We start from the raw sequence: 26,822 nt of genomic DNA on the forward strand, positions 1-26,822 counted from the left end.
GATGTGTAGGTATGTGTGGGGGATTAATGAAAAGTGGGCTGTGTAGGTATATGTAGGGGATTAATGAAATGCGGGCTGTGAGGGGATATTGGGGGGATATTTAGGGGGAGGTATTGCTTTAAGAGAGAATAAGAGAGCTGTGTATATTGCGGTGGAGTTAACTGACCGCCCAACCATCCGGGTGGTGTCGCACTTATAAAGCGAAAGAACAAAAGGCTTGGCTGTCAGCCAATGAGAAAGCACTGACGTCATAGCCAAACTCGACAAACGTTTCTGACACCGGCTGGATTTGATTATTCAAAATGGCGGACATGCTAATTTGCCAAACATTCTTTATATGCACGCTTATGTTCTGTAACAGCTTTGTAATTTATGCTATACGTACAGTTACATATTAAAACACGCGTTCACCTTGTGTATCTTGAGTTACAGTAGCCAGATTAAGCCTTGATTGAGGACGTCCGTTTATTAAAGGTTCTCTCTGCAATCTAATATTACACATTGCACCGAAACGGTAGTTCAAATTCGTCGACAACGTCTACCGTCTACGAATGCCTACGAGCGAAAACAACTTCCGGTGCCTCGCCGCCTAAAGCATCACAATTTTCAATGTTATTCCACCAGATGTCATTGTCTCCGCAACATTCAGATTTGAGATCAATTAAGTAGCGAAATCATCGAGAACTGGAAGCTATGGAAAGAGAAATACTGTAATAATTACTTGGTTTGGAGCGGTAAAGTCCCGAGTATCAACTCACCATGTTCGATGACGTTATTGATGGCGATGGCCTTTAAGTGTTCAAATCCTTAAGCTATACTGAAGAAGAAGATGCAAGCGATTGCCGTATAGTAATGAGAAAGACATGAGGACCCGCATAGAGTATTTTTTGGCTCGCCGCTTGAAGCCATAGTTGCTACAGACGCTAACATTGATCTAATTAAATGTTCCAAAATCTAATTAATTGATTTCATCGTTTAAGCCAATCGTAGAGCGTAGAGAAACTTGATCTTGATTGCCATTGTCAACGCTCTCGCAGTTGGAGTTTGGTTTGAACCAAAAATATACATCCGGCATTTGAAGCTTTTGACTCGCGCGGCGATAGAAGCCAGAGCTGAAAATAAAAGAATGGATGTCGTACGATACAAAAGAAAAAAATCAACTCATTGAAGTACACGCTTCTCGATTTTATTTAATAATAATTTAGCGTAGCGCTTTGCGAATTGAAGCAAGAACGAGCCGGCCAATGTTCGAAAAAATAAAAAATCCTTCTTGTCGTTTTTATATACAGCATATCAATCTCGCGGAGCTCGCTATTTATTGGTTAACGATAAACCCAAAACCGACGCCCAAGTATTCACTCATCCCTTTCGTCACCCAAAATATTGCGTAAAAGTGTTTTCATGTTTCTCCCCAGTTCCGACATTTACATTCAATATTTCTGAGTCAAATACTGCTTGAAAAACGCCACAAAACCGGCAGTAAAAGCCAAATGACGACATAGGAGATGCACACGATGTCGAAAATGGCGTTTTCACCGTGTGGCGTGCTAAAATTTTATAACGAAACAGTTCAGCCGTTTGGAGAGTAATCGCAAATTCTTTCCAAACTGGTTAATTAAACATTTAACTGTTTTCCATCTCCTCTACTCGCCAAAGCGCGGCAATAATTAGACATTACAATAGTTTGCGATCGTGCGAGCAATTAAGAGAAACGTTGCGCATTTTCCCTCAGGAACAGAAAATTCCTTAACAATTGATTAACTGATAGAGTGACAGTGTGCTTGCTGACCATGTTTTCCTATTTAACAATAAAGCACTCATAAATAGACGGAAACCGTGTATATTCCCCTTTGTGTTCAGTTGTCAGTACTTGAACCCAACCTTGCGAGTAGGAGAGTGAAGGGTCAAATGAGTCCGAGTCAATGTTTCCATCACCCTTATTCAGAACAAGCGTAACATGCTTTATTCCGGCTAACCTGAGCGATATTTGAGCTAACTGGAGTCGAGTTGCCCCAAGCGAGAAACTCGCGGGACCGTGAAAACCACGCAAGATACAAGATGTGGCTTTCAGGATTAATCGAACGCCTGAATTCAACTTTCCATCCGCGTTTACCAGGTAAAATTAAAAACCACGAATAATATCATTACCATCGCTGCAGTTTAAGCTAGGTTTCAAGCCAGGCATTGTATTCATAGCAATATACGCATTTGACCATTTTGGGGTCTTGTTATTGTAAAAAACAAATTGACTTCATTTTTTTATGCGTCTGCCCTCTTATTGATGATAAATTTCGTCATAACAACGTCAGAGTTTACCGCGGAACCACTCGCCTACGGCCCGTGGTTCCACAGCCACTTTGACAATGTTATGACGCAATTTATCATCAACAAGAGGACAGACGTATAAAAACTGACGTCAATTTGTTAACAAGTAGTGAAACATTGTGACCTTTCCTGAAACTTAATAGGGAATATTGTGGTGCGCTTAGATTTTGACTTCGTGACTTGACGTTTCTATGACAAACATATTTGCACTTAAATTTATTTAGGTGAGAGTAAACTAATTCAAAGTCGGTTAAAATACTGGTTAAGGTGATTGTCAATAGTTTCCAGCTCTTTTTATCACTTCTACTTTGATAGACCAATACTACTACTCTTTTTTCAATGATCCTGCAATGGCATCACACAAATGCCCAATCATTGTTAACAAGTTGTGCTCATCCTTTTTATATAACACTTTACCATTTTAACAATAAAACCTGTCAAAAACACTCTTAATTTTAGCTTTAAGTGCTTATAACCCAAAAACGAGCTCAATGATCCTCATTTTTAATCATGGAATTGTGATAACCATGATAAGATGAAACCTTTTGCAAAGTTTCAAAAATTCGTTGTAGGGCGTCCACAACCACCTTAAATTTTCGACCCCACCAAGAGTCAAATACTCGGAGCCTCCAGCTCCCATAGTAACCCTTGGAGTCAACCCTTTTCGCCCCCTTTTTTTATTTATAGCATTTGACCTCCTGTGAGTTTTCATAGGGACCCACGCCTTTAAAACGCCCAATCAGATCATAATTATTTTAACATTCCACTATAGTTACGGAAGCCGTAATCGCACGTTATGATGAATAAAAATAGAAGGAAAGTGGGCTGACAATTCCAAACAAAGCTCAATGTTGTTTCTTCCTTCGAAATAACAAAGTTTCTACATTGCTTTATCCGGGCTCAGTTTTCAGAAGCTAAAATCAATGGATCGTACACTACAGGCAGGATTGTTCCAAGATCGATGAGAAAGTTTGCAGATACGAGCTATACAGACACACACTGTCTGCCCCGAATTAATTGTGCGCTAGATAGAGGTAGAAGGCCTATTGGGCCATTTATTTAAACTTTTGAGAGCACTCGCCATTCGGGCGAGTGACTCCCAAAATGACTGTAATTTTAACTCGCCCACGCAGAAAAATGCCTCCGCTCCCAAAAGTACTCTCCGCAATGACTCAAAAACCATATGTTTTGGGGGGTAACTCGTAATCACGGAAGAGCAGCTTGCCATTTCGTGTTGGGCTTTCTCAGACTTGTTCTGCCTCCTTCGGATCACGGACCGATTTCACTGTTTCTCCTCGTCAGTTTTATCATCAACCCTTTGACACGTTTCCGTCGTTTTACCTGAAAAACAGCTTAACGAACAGCTGGCACTTCCTAATTCGCCTATATCCCTAGAATCGAGACATTGGGGAAGTCAAACAACTTGTCGGCACGTGGAAGTTATACTAAAAGAGACCAGCCGTAGATACCAGCCTAGAGACCAGCGGTATCACTATATACATACACGTGTAACCGTTATCTAAATTATTACTAAGAAAAAAACGGATTTCATTTTGCCCCGTTTATGAAACAATAAGTTGCATTTTATTGCCAAATTAGTTAAGCTTCTCGAAAGATTAAAAAGGTATGATTTAGAGATATTCTTGCCAAAATAGAAAATAAAAAGGACTGTTGTCATTATTTAAGCTTAAATAATTTCCTAAAACTGAAAATCGTACTCGCCAAACGGGTGAGTGATCTTTGATTGGTACTCATCCGACGCCGCTTTTCACGTTCATGTGGGCTAGCAGGCGAGCGCTAATTTTTAACACTCCTGAGCTACAGTTAATTTTGGATATATTCTCATCTGTCGTGCGTAGTTGCCTAGCAAAATCAATTATTTTGTATGTTAATGACGTGATGAAAAGGGAACAATTGTACAGGGTTGGTCTTAAGCGATTTTTCCCACGGCACGGCCACAAAATTAAAGTGTGAAGCTGTCTCCAAGACTTATTCGATTTGACTTTACAACCTGCTTGCGTAACGTATTATAACACTCGTTTTGTACCTTCAGTGCAGCTAATATCCTAATTTTTAACGAACCAAGACCATTATATTTAGGTGTCAATCAATCTATGTTAATAATAGCGACCTTTTAACACAGGTGTTTTAGAACCACGGATGTGAACCGTGAGTTAATGCATTTCCTTCTAACTCGTTTTCACCCCGGCCCCACAAATAAGTTGGAAGTTCTCCTTTTAGCGTCTACAACCTGACGTTTTTTAACAAAAAGTTGATAAAAAGCGTCAGAATAAAGAAAGTTCGACTGCCTGTCCAATTTTTTTTCTTTCAAAAACTACTGCTGACAAGAAATATTTATAAAAATGGAAATAGAAGACATTAATGATGTTGTTTTTAAATATAGCTGTAATAAAAACAAAGCAAAAAAACGTCCGCTTGGGTAGCCAATCACAGCGCAAGATTTTGTTCATCTCCCCGCTCACGGAGCTAGCCATGTATGTAATAAAATATTTATATATATTAATATTGGGTTTCAGCATAATAGCTCATTGAAGCCTTTACAGGCTGTTTATGCCCCTTAACATGCTGAACTTATAGCTTGCAAGCAATTCAATGCAAGGCTATCACAGTATCTAGGACGGTCGCTATCTTTCACTGAGGTACTGGAGAGGAATTCTGCCATTTACTAAAAATAACAGCTTTATCCAGAGCGGAGTTTGGGAAAAAGAAAACGTCTGTATTATAATAGTGCTGAATATTGCTTAATGTTTGTTTTATATTTTATTACACAGAAGCCTTCAATTTCCTCTTGGCGAAGCCGTAAAAACCGTGGTCGAAGAAAACCGAAAGTAAGACAGCAGAAAGGTTAGTATAAGGAGCTACTAATATGGAACGATGAAGATCCTAACACCAGGAAGATCCTGCATCGAAGACGAAAAAACTTTTCGTTTTGTTTACAGTCAAAAAATTCTGTTGAGGTGGTAACCAAGTGAAGTAGGAACTGAAAAAAAGTGAAACATTGTCTGTACTTAGCAGTTGACCGCCTGGGCACCATTATGTTTTTATGCTCTTAAGAGTGAATTTTTCTAATTAGCAAACATAGGACGGCAGAAGTCGAAAAATCGATTTTTCTCTCCTTTTGTCCACAAATGGCCCTTAGGTAGATATGAAACGTGATATGGTTTTTTGGAGCTCGAAGCGCTTTAAATTCGAGAAAATCGAGGGAAACGATTTTCGCGTAGACGGTCGCGAAAATGGCTGATCACAAAGACTTAAAATTAGTTATCTAAACTTAATTTGCATTCGCGTGTAAAAGAGAACTAAAACTTATCAATACTTTTTATTGAAAGACAAAGTATTCAGCTATCCAAACCAGGTTAGGACTTGACTTGAGCGCCATTTGAGAATAAAAACACAATTTTTAAAAAAATCCCTTTCAGTTACTAGGTGGAATTCCTAATTTAGGAATAAAATTCAGAGATATTTTTCGACATGTGCCATAACTCCAAATTCCTTGAAACTTCGCCTTTGCAACACTTTTATGTTGTTGTAAAACATGTATTAAAATCAGCTTGGGTTATTCTCCGAGTGGTTTTTGAGGCCCGGCTGAAAAACTCCGATTTTACCTAAAACATGACGAAAAGTAAACAATGGCTTCTGCGTGTTGGTCTGAGGGCAAGCGAGTACAGACATTTAAATCCTTAGGGTATGAGTTCTTTGAACTAATAAGCAAATTGTTTGCTTGCACCTGTAATAAAACTGTTCAATCTCAACGCCAGAGTAACTTTATTTAATCTGAAAATGTTTTATCGCTTCGAATCCCAGACATTGTGACGAGATGTCGATTTCACACCAAGGAGAAACAAGAAGTCGAAAACGTTTTACCACGCGGCCTTCCAATTATCAATTTAAGATAACTGGCCGCTGAAGGAGACATTTACTGAACTGAAAAGGTATTGCATCGGCGAAGTACGCATTACAAACGAGATAATCATTGTTTCAGCAGGAGGGAAAAACTTTCTACAGAAACGCTCGACAACTTAATCGCTGAATAAAACAGAACCTTAGCAAATAGCTGCAATTTATGTGATTTTTTACGGTTTTTTACACGATACTCTCGTCTGCGTTCCACTGGTCTTGGGATAAAACATGAGCAAAGCACAAAGCAGCCACTTAGGATAACAGACCCCACGTTAAACAAGTGTATCGACCTTCCAGCATCCGAGATGCAAATATATATATAGGGATCTTAACATTGACGACGACGACGCCGAGGACAACTCCTTGTAAAATTGAATTTGTCCAGGATGCTTACGTCTCTAAAACCTCGCTAAGGCTAAATATGTAATGACAGCGTTCAAGTCTAAATGGAAATACGAAAAATTAGCAGTTGGACTCATCGATCGCGTTCGCAATAATTTTGCGTTGCGAAGTGTTGTTTTGCAGAGGACAACTGTGAAATGTACAAAGGTTTACTGCACACACCTGTACAGCCTTTGTTTTGCTCATTAAACCTTTTGTTTGGTGGTGCTCATTGACGTCGTGGCTTGCTCCAGACTACGTCCTTACTACGACGGAGGAATTTAAAAACGCATACAACTTTATTTCTACGGTTAGGCCTACGGTCCAGAGTAATCAGTCGCGAGAACGGAGCTTTTCGAAAACGATCTTTAAACCGGAGGAATTTGAAAACGCCGGCTTTGAGTTTTCGTGTGGACGGAAACATTTTAAAACGGACCTTTTCGAACACGATAGGATCAGGAGAAACACGTGATTTCCCTGGCCGAGATATTCTCAAACAAAAATACAAAAAGACCGATGATTGTTGCGTTTTTAAATTCCTCCGGTGTAGTGTGGACGACCGGGCCTAAGCTTCCCAGGCTCATAATGAAGTCAATAAGGCAGGCGGCGTTCTTCAATGACTCCAAAGAGAAAAAAATCGGAGGAGATCCCACGCAAAGGAGAAATGCACCAAAAATAAAAAACGTAAACAAAATAAATATTTAGAAGTGGAATTCTTTAAGGACCTCGATCAGGTTTAATATTCGTTATATGCTACTACAACATTATCACCCGGTGGCTAAATAAAGCTTTACCTACTTACTTTTACTGTCGAATTTATCAGAAGCAACCTGGAACACATTTAAGAAAACCTCTTGTTATTCATTAGTAAGAGACCATCCGTGTGGGATTCACCTACCAAATAGGGAATTCTTAACATCCAGATCTTGGGTATACAATTTATTATTGAATACCAGGGTATGTGATTGGCATATACCTAAAAGGAAATTCATGACATCCCATCCAGACCTAAGTTGTACAACGACAAGCCGCTCGTTTTGTTAAACATTTGTATTATCGAATATCAAGGCATGTGGCCGGTCTCTTGAATGAGCTAATAATGATAACGCACATCATTAAATCGGTTTTGCAACCATCATGTTTCTCGTTAAATCAGTTGTTATCAGTTCATGTGGAACCAAGCGGGCTATTTACCTAATACATACTACTTTCGCGACGGTCGCTACATGTAGCATGCAATATTCGTTAGAATTATAACAATTAAGATTACAGAAAATGGATATCGGGGGATGTGCTCTAGTGACTGTTATAACTTATTTCTTCTGTAATCTTTGGAGATCAGGTGTTTTCCCTTGTCTACTCTAGAGAGTTCACACGTATTTTATCGTGCTCCGCTATTTTGTACTTTAGTCGGTTTTCAATTCCTTCAAAAGGTCTCTTGCAAAAGAGAATTCATCATCAATTGCATCTTTGGCTAGTCGACTCAACTATTTGGACACAAAGGATCAATTCAAGTGGCATGGGGATTTTAAAGACTTGATTTGTCTGTTCAAGACATTACTCGAGTTTACGGAAGATGGCGAAATCTCAGAAGATCCAGCTCATAATATGTTTTCATTCAAGGTGGGTGATATCATAGTGAAGTGGTAATTTCTTCAACTCATACCGTCCAAACCCAAGGGTCTGGTTACGCTATCTTCCGAGAAAAACTAGGCAACTTCTTTGTATCGAAGAAAAACCTGCCTGCTCTTCAACCCAACTGAGACACTCAGCAATGTCCGCTCGCGGCCTCAAACGAGTCAACTGCGGTGGATTGCTTCTTCAATTAATTCTTCGCAGAACCTGCAGTCTGTAACCCAGACTTTGCCAAGCCCTTCCACATGCGAAGGTTGCTCTGTGGTTAAGAGAAATCTTCAGAAAGTCGAGCAACAACTCAATGAACTTCAGCATCTTGTTCACTCGGAGGTAAATGTGCAAATTACTAACAGTTCGTCACCTAGTCAAGAACGCCTACTTCGAGAAAATAGTGCTCTTCAAATGAGATCAAGAAATTAAAAGAGCAGCTCGAATATTAACGTTTATCGGATGCAAGGGCATCTAACGCAGTAAAAACCCTAGAAATGAATGGGACAGCCTTGTTACAGCCAACTATTTAATGATGACCAAACTAGGCCAACACCTACAAACACCGCGTCACCTCCGCGTCGATAAATCGTCACCTCTTCATCGTGATGATAACACGAGTTGGTCAACTGTTGGCGAGCGGCGGGTAGAAGCTAAATCAACCATCATCGTGTTTTGGGCGATTCGACGATTAAATATTTCGACGCCAGAAGAATGAAATCTAAAATGAAAAATGTGTTTCGTAAATGCTTCCCTGGAAGCTCCACGGAAGACATAAAGCATTATATGTTTTCAAGTTTAACGAAAGATCCAGATCAAGTGGTAATCCACATCGAAACGAACGACCTTAATAGTGATCCTCGCTCAGTAGCAAACAACATCATCGAATTAGCAAATGAAGCTGGAGGCCCAGTTAAAAAACGCAAGGTTTTCTTTTCCGGCATCATTTGTCGTCGTGATTCCACATTCAACAACAAAGTGAGACAGGTAACAACTTGTTGAGCTCATCGTGTCATCAATATTCTTGGTCTTTCATCGATAACTTGTTCAAACATTTTAGAAAACCATCTTAATAACGATGGTATTCACTTAAACCGTGGGAGCACAGCTCTGTTAGTTAAAAACATTTCCTTTGCAATCCGTAATGTCTCTAATTAGGATATTTGGGGACTGAGTCTGCATGCCCAAATGAGTTTTCTTCCAAATCCATTACGGTGACATCTTACTCTCTTCCCAATAAATCTATTTCTCACAACTTTGTGAGTCTTCCTAAGCACTTTGAAGAGCTTCAATCAAGTTTAAGTAACCAATTAGTTGATTTGCTCGCTCTAAGGGTTAACACTTTAAAGGATTAATTATGTTCTATTGATGGGTATGATTTATTAAGAAAGGATAGAAACCGTCAGGGCGATGGTGTTGCCATTTACATTAGGTCTACGATTAATTTTATTCGTCGAGATTTAGATTTAAAAGGTATTAAGGGTATCTGTTCTCATGATCATTGTGCTTACTTTTGTGTCGACGTTTGTTTTCACTTAGTATTATAAATACCTTATGCTTGCGCTCGCACGTGCTTGCCCCTGTGCTTATGTCGCCGGCTAGTGAAAATCAGGCATACTATGTTCACAAGCCAATCAGATTATTTTTGTTTGTATGTTACTTACCGGCACAGGCGACATGGCTTGGTTTTATTCCTCGTCTGATGACAGCAAATCAAATTGACGTCACCGGTGGATGACGAATCATAATGAGCATGATAATGACCGTACTTGTCATATTTCACAACCTAGACAGTACAGTTATCAATCAATCGGTATGATTAATCTATGTGTACATCAAAGTGGATAAGCCCCTGATAAATGTCCTCCAAGAAAAGTATAGTACAGACCGAGCTTTTGAGAAGTTCACCTTGTTAAAATAATTCGAGATTGTCCTGGTCATTTAGAGGATGTGGCTGCCTCAAATTGGACAGACCATGCATGCATGCATGAAGTACTTATAGTTTTCACGGAGTTGTCTGAATTGTATAACATATATTTTTTTCAAACCAAGTGTTCATATTTTAAGAGTTCTGAGACCTCGTAACTGGACAATAAAAAAAAATCTTTTCCTATTAGTATTGCGATTGTTTTCCTGTCCAAAGTCGACGTACCATCTATTTCAAACTTTGTTTTCTTAGTGCTCACCTGAAGAGACTCTGAGCCTTCCACGATCACTCGAGGTAACTGGGTTAACTTCTCAATTCTATATTTGACAAATCAAATCAAAGGCATGTTTGGAAAAATCTGATTCAAGTCCCGTAGAGAAAATGGAGCTGACTGAATATGGTTATAAGCATGAAGGCATAGATTTTCTTAAGCTCACAGCGAGTAAATTGTTCGCATACGCGAGATAACAATTGAAAGAGCACAGAATCAATCAAAGAGGGGTCGATTTAGTGTAACACGAAAGTGGCACCGTGTGTTTCCTATCATGAAAGCAACTGAGATTTCAATTCTTCATTTCAATTCTAAAAGTTAGCCACTTACCTGTCGATCATCCTGTTTTGCACTAGATCAGGAATTGTGCTGTGTAGATAGGCGGTGTAGCTGTACCTTGATCTATGTCTCGGGTGTATTCTCGCCAGTGTCTTCATGTATTTGTAAATTTCATTCGTATTCATTTTTTCGTATGTGTCGTTGTTAATGGCACCTATTGCACAAAATAAAAAGGTTAGTTTCTCTTTACCAGAGGTCTTTCTCCTTTTTTTGCGTGCAAGCGCACAGAGGGAGGATTGGGGAGCTAAAGGGAAGTATGTCTAGAAAGTGATCGTTGTACGACGGGAAGAGAGAGAGAGATTGCGCGTTGCACTGAAACAGAGCACTTGAATGTTTTGAATGATTCTTGACTATAAGTTTACAGCCAAAAACTGTGACTAAAGTGTATGATTTGAAACAAAAAAATGAATTTTCTAGCCTCTTGCTGAATTCTAGCCAGAACAGCTGATTTAAAACGCTTTTTTCTAGGGTCCTTCTAGAGTCCGAACAAGATGTGCAGTATAGCTTGCTTGAACCATCCATTCTGTGAATGGCTTGAATTTCTTTTTTAAGCAGCTTTTTATATCCTTGTGAATTACGCACAACAGCAGAATGATTGCTGTTGTTGGGTAGATAGTCTTCATTTTGATGTGATTCCTCAGAAATAAAACTGTTGCCCAACAATTTTTTTTAAACTTTCCCTGAAGTTTTCCTACGAAGCGCTGTTTCGAAAAATACAATAAAAGGGATAGGTCACCATGCTCGCTTAAGAGATATGATGGGCCAATTTATCCTGTTTATGCCCAATCACGCACGTTATTTCATCAGTTCACGTTACATTTTTCCGTAGCTGGAAGCAAAGGTTATTAAACCAATACTTTAAAATAATCTTGATAGGTAGAAAGTCTCGGGCACTTGAAACAATGTAATATATAATTTTTGGAAAAATCACACAATTCTAATCGACAATGACTCAAAACGTTCCTCGAATCGTTGGAAGACCCAACTCACTGATACTTGCTTGTGTTTTGGTGATCTTACCTAAACAAACTTTGCAACTTCGTTGACAGTTTCGCAGCATCCAATTGACATGATCATCATGAAGGCATTTTTCCTCCTTAGCCAGTGATGAGCAGTTTGCTGCTAAGTCTTCACATCCGCAATTTCCACACGACTTCCTGCATGTCAGTAACATCCATGTCGGATATGCGTCACATGCTCCTTCCTTTGCCAGTTGCAAACAAGAAGCTTCATGATCGTCACAAACGTGGCCTGTCAATGAAGATCCTGGTTCATAAGAATTCTCACTGGAAAAGCCACCCCACCCGTTTCCCCCTCCCCTTGCTTCCCCCTCCCCTTGGGGAATGTCGTTACCCTCCTTATTTGTCCTCATTCTTTGACGCTGTTGATACTGAATGACATGGCCTTCACATGTGAGAGGGCTGAAGGTAATAATTAGACTGTGAAATATCATCTGAACTGTTATTTCAAGCGAAAGCGGCAACTAATGCAACGCTTATGTAGATTATGTGTAGTTTGTAGGTTATTGTAATAGATGAATTGTAACGCTGCTTTTATAAGTAAGTATTAATTTTTGTGTTGTAAGCATACAAGTCGGTAGGTCTGACAGAAGAAAACTGATATTTTTCTGTCTTAATATCACTCAAAATGAAAATGATGTCCTTACCTGAACCAAACTGCTTAATGTTCAAATCATCAAACCTGTATATGGTATGTACAAAATAGACTCGTCAACTGAGTTGTAAGTTTTATACGTACGAACAAGAAATTAAGGGCCAGAAGGAATGTTATATTTGTCAGTCCGGCCCAACAAATTGCCTTTCAATTATATGAGCACGTGCACAAAATGTAATTGAAATGCTTACATCTCGAAGACGTCATATTCATCCAAGTACATGAAAAATAACATTTCTGCTGCCTTGATGAACTGCAAACAGAAAATTAAAAGCAAACATTTTAGTACAATTCCAAGAACATCTTAAATAATTAAACACTAAAATGGCTGATTGTTTTCTCCGAAAGTTTGTACATTGATCTTAGACCAAAAAAAACCTGTATTACATGAACTACTATTGCTGAAGTTAAATATCTAAATTATGCAAATCCCAGACGACTCCATTTCAAAGAGTTCGAACTCGAAGATAATATTTTTTTTTAAAACCACAACGTTAAGAACCAAAGAAATGTAATTCAAGAGTATGTTTATGAAACATAAGAATTACCTCGTATCCAGTTAGAACACCGTCTTTATCAAGGTCCCAGTGTTCGAAGTCATAAGTCCTCTCATCTGAAATAATATTGGCAATTAGGACAAAAGGACTGACTACAATTAAGGTAATTAAATGATTACTCTTGGAATGAACATAAAGCACAGTTCAAAGAAGTGTCTAAAAGGAGTACAGATAGTTTTGACAAAAGGTTGGAGTTGATATCTTAAGAGTTGACAATTAACTGTTTATATTAAGATTTAATGGAATGTCTCGAGACAGTCCAAGACAATCCCTTTCAAAGTGGTTTAAAGCGCCCAGCAAGAAAACATTCTTCAGATGTACAGTTGAACCTCCTAAAATCAATACCCACACCAAAGGGGGAGATTTAAGTGTCCTTATTATGGAGGTGGTCGTATTAAAGAGGAAGGGATTATATCAATTTGACAAATTAACGTCAGTTTTTCATGGAATTGTCCTGTTATTGATCATGAATTTCGTCATGGCCTTGTCAAAGCAGCTGTAGATCCACAAGGAGATGGACCGTTTGAATTTATGCAGTCATTGTAAAATCTGGTTTCACTGGGACTAATGAAGTTAACTGCATGTCCTTAATATGTAACTGCCCGTAATATGGAGGTGTGCACTTTCACTTATTGTGAAAGTCAAGAATGATCGTCGCAGTAAATTTTCCAATTTAAGCAATTGGAAAGAAGAAGCCTGAAAAAATCAGGGCTTCAACGGAATTCGAACCCGTGACCTCCGCGATACCGGTGCGGAAGTCACGGGTCAGAATCCCGTTGAAGCCCTGATTTTTTCAGGCTTCTTCTTTCTAATTGCTTAAATTGGAAAATTTATTGCGATGATCATTCTTCACTTTCATCTACAATCGCTGTTCAAATATGAATTATTTCATATATACTTCACATCACTTCACTTATTGTATTAAGTTACTGGCATGACAATAAAGAGGACGTTCGAAGAGATGAGAATACGCCTTCGAACGTTGTTGATGGATTGGATAGAGTAAAATAAGATCAAACATGAGCTCTCTGACATTTCATCGCGGATGCATCATTTGATGAGAATGCCTTTTTTCGCCATTGAAGTCACTATAGCTCTTATTTATGACTGTTTTGGAATGAACCATGCCCAAATTGAAGGTCTTCTTTGGAGTTTTAATTTGGATTTTCCGACGAGTATTCCTCTCCCTTGACATGGGGAATCCTCCGGAAGAGGGCTGGATCCTACTTACCTTGACACACGTCACAGCTTTGTCGACATTTCTTTAACATGTAGCCTGGATTTTTGTCGCATTCTCCACTTTTGGCCCATTTCAAGCATCTATATTCATCGTCGTAACAATCACCTACACGACAAGAAAGAATATATGTTTACAACAGGTGTCAGCCGTAAGCGCTAGCACAGAATCTGTAGATTACCACTCGCTAAGTTGTTGATCAACCTATAAACCAATAATTTCAAAATTCAATAAGCTATTGTGAAATAAATTCTCAATGCACTGAATTCGATACTTAAAGCGTAGAGGCCTGATTGGGATATTGTTAAGCCGTCAAACAAATATAATATGGCCTTAGGTGTCCTGCAGTGCACAACGAGGATACTCGGAGTAGTATAAACTAACAAACAAACAAACAAAGCAAAAAACAAACACTTCGTATTTTTAACAAGGTTAAATTATTTCTCACTCGCAAACTTGTCTGTTGTAGTTTCTTCATCTGGTAGTTTAACTTCGCTTAATGTAAGTCCTATTTCTGTTGCTTTTCGGATGATGTGCTCGCATTCCTCTTTGGTCAAAAAGTCTGGTATCTCTAGGAAATAAACAATAGCAAAATGTGGTGCAGTCATTAGTAGCAAGACTAAGGGCTCGAAGTTGCTACGTAAAAGATTGCATGTGGCGTGAGTCTGGTATCTAGAAAATGAGAATAAACAATGGCGAGGTCACTACTAAGCAACTGATCGCATGTGGTGTAACAACCATCTGGGTAACAAGTAATTAAATAAAAATCGCAAACTTAAAGAGTGCGTAAATCAACTCTGTCACTCCAAGAAAACCAGGCAAATTGACCGCATCTTATATATTCTTTATTTCATATCTTGTCAAGTATATACGTCTTTAATACAATAGTGCATATATCTCTTTTGAAAAGGCAGAGGAAGTACTTTCCAGGAAAAAAAAATGGTTACCTTATGGAAGCTTGTCTAACTTTCAGAAAAATTTTAATCAGAAATGCCACTTTTTGCCGTTCGTACAGTCATTCGTTTATTTGGTCGATCGTTCAGTCTGTAAGATTCGTGCACCATTGCGCCATACTGATTTAAAGTCAGAAGAGACATACCAAACACAGGAGGTTTGAGCGCTCGAGTGATCATTTTATGGGTTTTCCCTGCAACTAAGTGAACATGTCTTACATAGCCAACCTGCAAGAAAATAATTGTATGACAAAGCATTTATTGCACTTAGCTTTGAGCTGCGATGAGGCAACTAATTAATCCGTAGTTTCCATGCACGATGCTACCAATACATAGGACCTCAATATTATAATCTATACTGGACAAGACATCGTTAAAAATCCCATATAATTGTGCATCTAGCGGAAGGCGGGCAGACTAGCTGGCTATTTACATCGTAAGAAAAGGAGTTAAATACGGGTCATCTGACGGCGAACAGAGTTCAATCTTGTAGCAGCATTTAGAACCAGGAGGTCTCCAGGATTACAACACCAGCCCAAGAAAGATCACCCGGCCACCCTGCCTAAATTAACAGCTTTCCATGTTAATTTGCTGATATTTTTCAGTGAGACCTGTAATTCTTCATATAGTGGACAGGCAAATCAGTTCTATATTAAGTGAGCCCTTTGTCTAATCGTTGATTTGCTAACAAAATTCCAGCTATCTCAATCTCCTTCCCAGGGTGACCAGTGTCCGTGGAAGTGAGGCTGGATGTGCCTAGCATTTTCGGATCAAGGCACATGTTTCGTACAGAGAGAAATTTAACCAGGTTTTCTATTTCCAAAATACTGAAATCAATTCTTTTGTTACTGATCTGTTTCGTGATCTGTTTCAAAGTCAAGTTTGTTTACAAATGGCAAATAAAACGTCAATCAAACAGCAGTGCAAACAATGAAAAGGCTTATAATATCCCTCGTTACTAGGAAAATACATATAATACATTTCTACATATTGTTCAGAGAATTAGCCTAAGTTATGGTGTATTTGGTTGGTATTTGAGTTCAACAAGTTCTTTATTGTTCTCGCTTTTGTAACCTGCTCTCTGGCATTTCCGTCAAAGCAAATCTGACGGAGAGGATTATCTAGAAGCTTCACTTATTCGTTAATTAAGATCAACAGTGGCGTTTGAGTTTTACCACTTAACAGGGTCTGGTGCCATAATGTTTGTATTGGACATATTATAACTCTTACTTGGCGCCAAGGTTACATTACCAGCTGAGTTGAATAGTGCCCCCGCCGGTATAACAAGTAATCTGTGATAGGTAGGCGGCTATCGTAAAAGAGAATTATTTTGGCCCTTAACATATATGTATTTTATCCTTCTCTAGTAACTCAGGTACGGCTTAAAAGAGTCTTTCTGAATGGGAAGTGGAAATCCAAAAACCGTGAGGTTTATGAGCTCCGAATCGAATTCTACGTAGAAAATTAACAGAGACATCATTGATGTGGTACATCCATGTTCATAAGAATTTGAATAAAGGACACAACTCATGTTAATATTACAAAAAAAATACCTCCTTTCCATCATAGCGGTACAGACTCTGCTTGCTAGTCGGCCGTGTTTTGGACTCACAAACGGCTTTGCTTGACGTCCAGTCCAGGAGGCAAATATTTTCATCTGTAATAATCTTTGGCGGGTACATGTAGCTGAGTTCCAAAGACAAAACATCACGACCAGTCCAGCAGGCAGTGAAAACAACTGCCAAAGTCTTTACCAAAGTAGAGATGTCCATTAATTCGCGTAAAGAGTTATCGAACAGTCTTCTAACGCCACCAAACTGTTCTGGCATAAAAGAGATTTTCATTGATAGAACAATACTGAACCTGTTGGTACATCTATTGGACAATTTTCCTTCTTTTAGCAGGTTTTGACATGTTAAAGGCAATCAATGCAAATAGACTGTTCTATGTATTATAGCATTTATCTAGTGGAGCAGGCTTCTTGGTTAAAGCGATATCGGATGATTCATTACTGATCGAGTCAATGGGAAATTAGAGATTACACTGGGGTCTTTACATATAAACAATAGCCTCCATTTGGCGCGAAAATATGTTCTGACATTTGTCGGCGGACGTTATCTGCTCCCAGAAGCGAACAGTTTTCCGAGAAAACTCGAGAAAACTGTGAGTTTCGAGTAACAGATAGTGATGTCAAAGGACAAATATATCCGAGCATATTTTCGTGTCAAAAGGAGGCTATTGTATTTATTATCCTTTAAAGATTTATCACGACACGAAATTTGGGGAAAAGTCACTCGGGTGTATTCCCCAGTTTTAATTAAGGCATAACTAGTCGCGTGACACGTTTAGACCAATCGCGTGCGAACGAAAATATTTGATGGATTATAATGCAAAATATCTCAAATAGAATCTCCGAAAAGCCGCAATTCGTTAAATTTAAATTGCTTCGCTGGTCTTATTTCACCTAAAGCCCACAATCACAACATATCTTAAAACAGCTTGAGGGCCGTATTGTTATAGAATTATATGATCGGCCTGAGGTCTGAGCGCAGCGTATGTATCGCGTCAATAAAAAAATAACCAAGGGCCGATAGTCTCCCAGTTTGGTCCTGGACAGCTTGGTTAATAGGGCGTTTATAATACCACTAGAAATGTTATAAAAAAAATCACATGATCACGAATTGGTGTTAATCGACGGTCAGCATTGCGGCCAAACTACGGCACAGTTATCTGATAAAATTACGTTTTCAAAACTATTACATATCCCGGTATGGTGCCGGTGTTGCGGTCAGTTAAATCAATGGCAATTTCTTCATGAAATGCTTTGTAACTACTTATGCTCCTCAGAAGCGTTCGTCGCATTTTGGTACGCTTTGGGCGATATATATGATATTCAGCTTAGATCTTTTTTCTGCAAAACTTTGGCACCTAGCTGAAATTAAACCTACTTATCATTACTGATAAACACAACAATGAAAAACAAAATAGTCGACACTGCAGATATAGTTTTTGTAAATTAAAAACTAAATCTATACATGTATATAAAGAATTCTTTGGGAAAAGTGACACACTCCCTCAAGTAATTTCCTCTTCTGAGGGGGCTTAAAATTATTTTTCATTAAAAATTTTAAAAATTGGGGGAGAGTTGCAATATTTAATTAACAGCGTTAAAAGTCCACATAAAAGGGTTGCTTTTTAGTGTAGATAAACAGACTAAGGCTGAGCAAATAATCCTTAAATTACCTCCTGCGCCAAACAGCTGCAGAGGATCACGATCAACCCTGTATATTTATAAATAAAAAAACATTAGCATTACTACCGTGGCCATTATACCGCGCTTCAGAAGGGTCGCCACACTGATTCATATCAGCTCTGTTCGATTCAGTTCAGTTACCGTTCAGCCTCCGTTTTTTCCTACAACTAGGTAAGTAACTAACCTTATTTCTTTTACACTGAAGAGTTCGATGCGGCCGGTGCAGCGCTGATTTTCACAAGAAAATTTACGGCTTAGAGAGAAAGGAGACCCAGTTGACCTTTGTTATATGCATGGCTGGAGCTTCAAAGATAATTCGGGCACAGTGGATGTTGTAACGTGTGGCCTCCGTTCTTAGTTTCTATTTTGTCAGTCTATTGAGCGGTTGAAAGTTTATCGATATCACACGTCTGTTCAAGCAACCAACAGTTTTCCACACTGATACGTCCTGGCTCAAAAATAAAAAGCTGAAAAAAAGCAATAAGTAAGTGAATTTGAAATTGTTTTTGATACGGAGTGGCACATAGGAATATACTACCCTTTTACAAACTTTCAACTACCACTTTTTGTTTTCCTTTTCTGTGCATCATTGGAATTTGTCAAAAAGCATGCAATCTCTAACGGGAAGTGCAACTTAAGCTCATAGATGATTATAACTATGACACGTATTTCTCTAGTCATTGTTTGGCCGTTTAATTACAATTCCAGCTACTAAATGCTCCTCGGTCTTCCTCTTTCTCAGTTCAGTCTGTACCTGCAATTTCAAATATTATGACTGAAGAAAATTTTGAAGGGAAAATTCGATGTTGCAATCTCCTAGTTTAGTTGTCACCTAGGCACTTGCCGATAGAGACAATAATTCATAATGGCGATGCCAAGAAAAGATGTCGCTGGATGATTTTCCAAGCAAAACGTGGCACTATAAAAATGTACATATAGTTCCGATGACATGATAATCTACGGTGGCCCCAACTCGTTAAAACAAAAGCTTAAAACTTTGCGCGCACTAGTGAATTTAAAACGGCTTAGTCGGGCTGTGTTGATAACACTAATTCAAATTCTCTATTAAACAAACTTTTAGTTTCAAATGCTAATTTATTTCAGACCATGTGGTCAAAACAGGTCGGCTCGGTGTCTGTCCTTTGCAGGGATTTTGGGACTCGGGACCTGATATGAAACCATGCCGTTAATACTGGTTTGGCGTTATCAAATATTTCTCCTCATTTGTTTTTGGCGAAAACTACCCTCTTACACACACATGTCAAATGAAAATTTCAGTAGATTGTTATTTCAGTGAAAAAAAGAAATAATTTAATAGAATTTAAGACAAAGCAGAGCAAAGCGATTTTTTAATTGAAAAAGCTAAGATTTTTTAATTAAAAGTACTGAAAAAGATTGAAATGTGTCCGTTATACTAAATAAAAAAATGTACGCGTGCATGCTCCAAAAACATGTTTAACGTATTTAGTGCTTTATTACAAATAACATCCCGCTTCAGAGAATAAGAAATATTATCGCAGTAAACTCTCGATTATCCGGACAATTTACCGAGGTCCCGACGAGTCCGGATAATCGAGGTTCGACTGTATGTGCATGCCAGTCGATTTAGAACCTGCTAAAGGGCCTTGGTATGTAAATCACTGAGATGCGAGGCAACGCAACTTAATCCCTCATCGGTGCAATTGCCTTAATTTTTCAGTTTCACTCTCTGATTTTATGCGCGCGGACTTTTGATTAAGGAAAGAAACTAAACAGAACAGTTGACCATTGGTTTTCGCTACTCACTTTATAGCCTTTTTGAATCTGATTTATTCTGTTTATGTCACGGTCAAACAACTGAAAGTTAGGGACCATGTCGATATTGTGCATGTGCGACTTCTTTAGCATTCGAAATGATATGTTTTAAGTAACAAAGAGCGTTTGAATGAGTGTCTGTTATTTGTAACAGAAACATCCAAATACTAGAGAGCGGGAGGGAACTGTGATGAGTAAACAGAGGGTGGTAAAGGGTATTTCCGTGATCGGCCCTTTTTATTTCCTGTGAAATGTGAAATAGCCATTTTTTTCCTCGTGAATCGTGATTTCCATAGTCGCTGTGAACCGTGATTTTCCAAAACGTTCTCTTTTATTTTCCGTGAAGCGTGAAATGCCAATGTTGAATTTTTCGTGAATTGTGAAAGGGCTGCTTTATTTTCCGTGAAACGTGATCTATACCCCCCCCTCCCCCCCCTCCCCCCCCCATTTACCACCTTCTAAACACTCGATCCAGCAACAAATTTTGACGGAGCCAGAATGAAACCATTAACTTAATTACTATTTTCAATTTGTTTACTTCGTATTCCCGACAAGGCTGGCTGAGAACTTTACAGAAGGCTGAAATGTTCCAGAAAACATTCGGGCTCGATCTACAAACTTAGCTTCAATCTTCAGTCCCTCTCGGCTAGATCAGTCAGATCAGGTTGTTTTGGTTTTCGTCTAGACCAATCATATCGCAATCGTTTAGACAAAATTGTTTTGGGCCCGGAATGAAAAAGGTACACTCTCTATTTTCGAACATGCCTGTCAGTCACTGACAGAAAAAAATCATCTCATATATTTAACAGGTTAAAAATCCACCACCTCAGTTTGTTATAATTGCAAATATGCCACTTATCGACATTCTACCCTTAGCAGTATGTAGGTTATTTGTCACATGAATTGACCATGTCAGAATGGAAGCCTTTGTTCTCACGAGTCTCCTCAAGCTCAGTGGTAGACGGCGTCTGGGCCAGTAACCAGAAGGTCTTTGGTTCGACTCCCGGCTGGCATAACTCGAGAGCGGAAAAAACTGACAGGAAAAAAAATCATCATATTCTTATACCTGGAATTCATTCTTTCTTCACAAATCGGAGGTGACAGGTGTAAAGATATATAAATCTATATTTATGGACTTTCTCTGGCGTAGCTGTAACAAAATGTTTATACAACATTCATAAACCTCTTTTAAATCTCTCAGTTAGAATTGAGATGCGGGAACAGTTCTTAAATTTATTTACAGAAGGTATAATCAAAAGGAGATAGCGAAAAAGACGTTCAAACAAAATTTGGATGTTCTTCAAAATGTTTCAGCTGCCCGGTTGCTCGGTTCCAGCGGGTGCAGCCGGTTGAGAACGTCACGGTATTTCGTTTTAGACAGAAAGGGGGACCGAAATCCATCGGATAAAATTATCAACCTTATGAAGCAACCTGTAACATCAGTACTGCAGGTGTAACTTAGTGATTAGGTAAGTTGTAGTGACCTGTACTTTACAAATTTATCATTGCCCTGGCAAAGGTTTACTGAAAAAGCCGCCTTGCTAAGACCAAAACAAAGGGAGGTAGTACACTTCACAGCTGAATGAACATTAGACAGATCAGCAGTCTGCTATAAGCAAGAAAACTGAGAAATGTTCTTGGTACACAAAAAATGTCCAATCTGAGTACGGTAGATTTTTAAAGATTTGAATGTTTTAGGGGTGAGCGACGAAATTTATAGCAATATAGTTTCCTTGTGAGCCCACGAAAGAAAGAGATAATGGGCCGCCGGGCGAAAAAAAAATATGACCGAACGGAGCTAGCTGAGAGCGGTCTGGAGGAAAAAACGGCGGGGAAAACTTCCACCTGCCCCGCGCTCGCAATTTTTTTTCGCTTCGCTCGTGATCACCGAATTTTTTTCGCCTTCACTATGATCCTGTTCATCGCAGGCTAGGATTGATTATAAATTGGTTTATGATCGTTCACAATCGTCCAGCGTTAAATTTGAAGCCATCCAAGCGATTGCGATCGCCCTGAAGCAGTATCACCTTTATCGTCCCGAACGCTGGGTTGGTCGACCAGCTGTCAGCGGCTTTGCTCAAACTACAAAAATGATATCATGTAATGTAATGTAATGTAATGTAATGATAACTATATATCTGATATTTTGAACTGTGGATCACAATGGTCCTTGAAGCGGACTGGATTTTCAGGTTTGAAATCTAGCTCACAATTTAAAGGCACAGCGCTGTGTGAGTTACTTTATAACCAGACATTAACCCGCCACTGCGCCTCCTGTTATAATACGCCATTCGGCTCTAAGAGACGCGCGCGCAGGGAATCATGGTAGTAGTATCCAATGTCTTGAGGATGTCGAGCGCGTGATGAATACAGCTACCATGATTCTCTGAGCGCAAGTATCATAGGGGGAATGGCAAACCTTACTTCGGTTTGGTCCCCATTATATCTTACTGACACTAACATTTTAGTCGAAAATTAAAACTCCCCGTCATAAAAAATAATGATACTAATAAATTAAAATAAAATAAAAGATGAAATAGGAACTACTTGTTTGAGATTATGATATATTTTTTTTTTACAGAAAGAACTTAAAATGGGCGAACGAAACCAAAATATCATTATATTTGTGAATTACTTAATCCTTCTTCTCGAATAATACTTCGTTATCGTCAATATCATGATTTGTAGATACGCTTTAAAACAGAGCCAAAGTAAATTTCTCGACAGCTCTTAATTACATAGAATATCCCACTTTCACTTTGTCTCCCAGGTAACCACATTTTGGTAACATAAGAAAAAAGAATGGCGACCTAAACTTTAACTGCACTTGAAAAGCCACAATTCCGCAAACGATCGACTTATGATCTAAAGCGTCTACAGTTCAACATGTTCGTTAAAATGGTAGAAAAATCACTTCCGACGGTAACTACTAGTAACTGAGCTCCCGAAGGCCGTAAGCACTCCAAAACTCTTGGAAGCAAAACATTTACATTAACAAACCACAACCTCTTCAATACTGCTTCAAGCACTTTAGTTTAGTTACACTTTATACTAATGTGAGTAAAAGTTTTCTTCTTCCTTACCACACACGTGAGCGCTTGTCACTGAAAGCTTTTTGCGCGTAATTGTCACCAAATTTAGACAAAAAAGAAACTGACAACACCTATTCACTTCGGCAGATTATTAAAAGTAGCTGTCATTTTTTGATGGCACCTTGAGTACCTTTCAGTGACACTTCGCAAAATACAAATTGTTTGTTTACCTTCTTGACAGAAGATGTGAAACGGCAGGCGTTTTAAAAGATTGAAGGTTTACTTGGAAATACTAGCATTATTTCGCAACGCCGCCAACCTTCCTGAAAGAGAGGGAAGCGTTTCAGAGGGCTGGCAATATCATATCAAGGGTAGGTTGGTTCAATATCTATTTTTTAGAATCTTTGGCCGCGTTGTCTGCGTTTTTCGATCAAGCACCATCTGTTTGGGAAAAGAATGATTCCCCTGACGACCTTTTCGTCGTTACGTTTGCTAGTATTATTCATGCACTAAGGGAACGAAAGCGCTAATAATACCGAGAGCGACCCAATCTCTGATTTGATGCACTCGAGAACTTCTTTATTCTTATTCTTATTCTTATCCTTATTGTCAATGCAACAGTCAGTCAGAGCCCTGGTGGCCTCATGTGAGATTTGCCATTGACTTCTCTCTCATTCTCGAAATTTTCCCCTGACTGTTTATGGTGATAAAGAGTGTATTTATCCTTGGCGATCCCCTGATAAAAAGAAGAACGCTTTTAGCAGCAACTGACAATGATTAAATGAATTCTTGTGAATTCGCCTGGGTATGGAGCTGTATGTAGCGAGGGAGACCATTACTGATAACGAAAACATTGTAATTTCGCCCTATGGAGTCTCGTCCATCCATTTATGTCGTTTGTGGACAAATACACGTAAGACAGTCGGGGCTTATGAAGTCTTCAGTGTTGTTGCGAGGGCGTGCACATGCATTACCACTGGAGTGTATTTCGGTGAAGTAATGTACAGCCACTTATTGGCTTCCTTTCATTTTGAAAAAACTCAGAATGTAAGAGTTGTGGACAGAAAATTAATTAGATGAAGCGTAGCAGTCTTTTTGCTTCATTCTCGCCCGTCTACACCGTAAAAAACAAAACTTTTAAACAGAATCTCTTGAGCGTTTACGAATGGCCAAAGCTTTCGTGAAGGTCATATTCAGCTAACCCAGAGGAATAATCACTTACCTAATCGCTTTTGTTGCATTCGACCTTGTAGCCCGGCTCCGTGCGCGGTTGCGTAACAGATCTAATCGAGAAGGGCTGGAGAGTAAAACGCGCGGATCAGTTGTCACTGTGTGGTTGTTGTTTTCGCTATTTTTGTTGTTATTGTTTTTGTTATTGTTGTTGTTGTTGATGTTGTATCCGTGCTGCTTGTGACTGTTGTCATTGTTGACATTGCTCAGTCTCCCTCTCGCTCTCTCTCTCTACTGAAAGTAAACTTGCCAATGGTATTACTGTTTTAATTATGTTTCCAAACAGGAATTACATCGCAACTAGGAGTTCCGTCATTACAGGACGTAGCAACATTTACCATCATCATGTCAGCGGATTCCAACAGCAACACAGACTCCAAAAAATTAGATTTCTTCTGGGGCCCAGTCCCAACATACTTCTGGGTCCTAAGTGCCATGACTGGTCTCATCACATTAGTTTGCAACGGAGTGGTTATCTTTATAATACTCAAACGTGAGAGGTTATTTCGAAATCCTGGAAACTGGCTAATTTTGTCGCTGGCGTTTTCGGATCTAACAGTTGGAATAATCATAATCCCATCGTTGTTTATCTGCTACTTTTTTACTGTTCCATGCAACTGGGATGTGAACAAGAAAGTCTACGACTTGTTCCTTTACATTTCTGTAACCAATCTTTGTTTTCTGACCATGGATAGATACATTGCCGTAGTGTTTCCTTTCAAATACACGCTTCTCGTTCCACGAAAATCGACGATCAAGCTACTGGTGACAGGCTGGCTTTTTCCTCTGGTTGTGTGCGTCATTCCTTTCATTCTAAGCTTTCTTCCCATAGCCGAGACAAAGAAAAAGCAAGCGGAAAAAGTATTCGTCGCCATAAAAGTTAGCGTTTTCGAGCAACTGCCTTGCGCATTGATGCTATTGGCGTACATTCACATCTTTAAAATCAGTCGAAGACACGTTAGGCATATAAAATCCATGCAAAGAAGCTTAAGAAGGAGCAATTCAGCCGGAAGTGAAACTAAATGGCGCGCAAATTCGACCATCAAGGCGTTCTGTGTAGTCATTCCTTTGTTTATTGTCTGCTGGGCTCTGGCCTCATGGAGAGAGATTTGTTCCGCGTTTAACCGCTGCTCAGTTCCGCCAACCGCAGTCCACATTTCACGGCTTCTTCTAAAAGGTCATTCCATGATTGATCCTATAGTCTACGCACTGCATAAGAAAGACATACGCAAAGAACTCCTAAGGAACGCTGGCCTGACCCGATTACTAGCCCTTAACGTTCGACCGCGAAGGATTGGTAGTGAGTATTCTTACACGGTGTCAAGCGAAAAGGATAGGAGTAGAAAAGATCAAGACGTTGGCACATATACTGCCCTGCAGCTTTAATCTTTGCTACTGGAGTGGTTAACTGTTTATCTAACGTGAAGACCCATAAACACGTCTAACCGAGGTACAAATGTGATGTATTTACCTGGAGGGTGGATTCCGATGTGACAAAGGCGACTGAGATGAGGATGATACTCGTCGTCTCACTTAGGGGTGTAAATTGTAGTTTTTCAGTTTATCACTTAGGGTATTCAACACGCTGGTGTTTTTACCACTGATGATCAAAGTGCCTCTTAGATTTGCGCTCAAACGAAAAATTAAGGATGACGCCAATATATTCTATTGGCGATAGGTCCTCTGGTGGTTCAGTTCAGGCATGAGCTTTTACAACAATTTTTAAAAGTCGTTCGTAATACGTCTCACATCAGGTCCCAGTCCTAGCAATGTACGTCCCTTCTTAATCGGCTCAGAAATACTAAAAATATAAAAATATAAACTGTTCTGAATGTGACTTGTTTTATGGGTGTCTTCAGTTTGTACTGTGAGAGTTATAGTTCAGATCTGAGAGCAGGAATAAATAATTCTAGAAAGTGGCCTGTGAAAAATTGCTAAAGAAAAAAAAAAAAAGAAAGATCCCACCCTGAATCGCCTGAGAAACAAGAAACGATGCAAAGTTCAAAGAATAAACGAGTAACTAACAAATTTTAAAACGTATTCTTGTACTGTAGTTATACACTAGAGAGTTCCAAGTTCTTCTCTCTAAACGCTCTTCCCCACTACTCCATTCTTCCAAACACCAACCTCAATTCTCCCCTCTCTTGCCCTCAAAATGTCTTGAAACAAGCACTTTCGCGCTATTTACAAGCGTTTTTTAAACGTAATTTACATGTAGCTATACAACGGAGAACCATGCAATAAGGTAAGCTCTCCGTTTATGTGGAAATATGTCCTTCAAACAGGCATTTGGTTATTGGACTGT

At 39.1% G+C, this 26,822-nt stretch overlaps 2 protein-coding genes across 6 annotated transcripts in view; one reads left to right on the forward strand and one right to left on the reverse strand.

The window, feature by feature from the left end:
* LOC145465152 (transmembrane prolyl 4-hydroxylase-like) overlaps positions 1 to 26,822 on the reverse strand; it is a 49,490-nt gene that overhangs the window by 5,497 nt on the left and 17,171 nt on the right. Inside the window, exons 2-13 of one of the 3 annotated variants that reach the window (XM_081448924.1) lie at positions 18,452 to 18,489; positions 16,762 to 17,030; positions 15,355 to 15,436; positions 14,704 to 14,826; positions 14,250 to 14,363; positions 13,010 to 13,074; positions 12,653 to 12,714; positions 12,454 to 12,488; positions 11,808 to 12,038; positions 10,779 to 10,941; positions 10,437 to 10,494; positions 9,915 to 10,036 (exon numbers count right to left, since the gene is read on the reverse strand). In XM_081448924.1, coding sequence (XP_081305050.1) covers positions 9,915 to 10,036; positions 10,437 to 10,494; positions 10,779 to 10,941; positions 11,808 to 12,038; positions 12,454 to 12,488; positions 12,653 to 12,714; positions 13,010 to 13,074; positions 14,250 to 14,363; positions 14,704 to 14,826; positions 15,355 to 15,436; positions 16,762 to 16,980 — 1,274 coding nt within the window. In that variant the 5' untranslated portion in view covers positions 16,981 to 17,030; positions 18,452 to 18,489. Of the gene's footprint in view, positions 1 to 5,220; positions 8,539 to 9,914; positions 10,037 to 10,436; positions 10,495 to 10,778; positions 10,942 to 11,807; positions 12,039 to 12,453; positions 12,489 to 12,652; positions 12,715 to 13,009; positions 13,075 to 14,249; positions 14,364 to 14,703; positions 14,827 to 15,354; positions 15,437 to 16,761; positions 17,397 to 18,451; positions 18,490 to 26,822 lie in introns of those variants that run through there. The other 2 variants (XM_081448925.1, XM_081448923.1) reach the window with 2 other exon arrangements.
* On the forward strand, positions 4,895 to 26,445 carry LOC145465161 (octopamine receptor beta-2R-like). Of its 3 annotated transcripts, XM_081448933.1 has the most exons (3): positions 4,895 to 4,985; positions 5,118 to 5,190; positions 24,804 to 26,445. In XM_081448933.1, exon 3 carries the CDS (start codon positions 24,863 to 24,865, stop codon positions 25,901 to 25,903), a length of 1,041 nt encoding a protein of 346 aa, XP_081305059.1. In that variant the 5' UTR covers positions 4,895 to 4,985; positions 5,118 to 5,190; positions 24,804 to 24,862; the 3' UTR covers positions 25,904 to 26,445. The 3 variants fall into 3 exon arrangements, with proteins under 3 accessions (XP_081305059.1, XP_081305058.1, XP_081305060.1); XM_081448932.1 differs by having other exon boundaries at positions 4,895 to 5,190; XM_081448934.1 differs by lacking the exons at positions 4,895 to 4,985; positions 5,118 to 5,190 and adding an exon at positions 20,701 to 23,658.

The sequence above is a fragment of the Orbicella franksi genome, chromosome 13 (assembly GCF_964199315.1).
Source record: "Orbicella franksi chromosome 13, jaOrbFran1.1, whole genome shotgun sequence".
NCBI lineage: Eukaryota > Metazoa > Cnidaria > Anthozoa > Scleractinia > Merulinidae > Orbicella > Orbicella franksi.

What these genes read in the sequence shown, in the direction of transcription:
- LOC145465161 (XM_081448932.1), top strand. Translation starts at nt 5,091, where the DNA reads ATGTTTGTTTTATATTTTATTACACAGAAGCCTTCAATTTCCTCTTGG. An exon ending in GAAAGTAAGACAGCAGAAAG is followed by an intron (nt 5,191 to 24,803) that starts GTTAGTATAAGG and finishes GTTTCCAAACAG; the next exon opens with GAATTACATCGCAACTAGGA.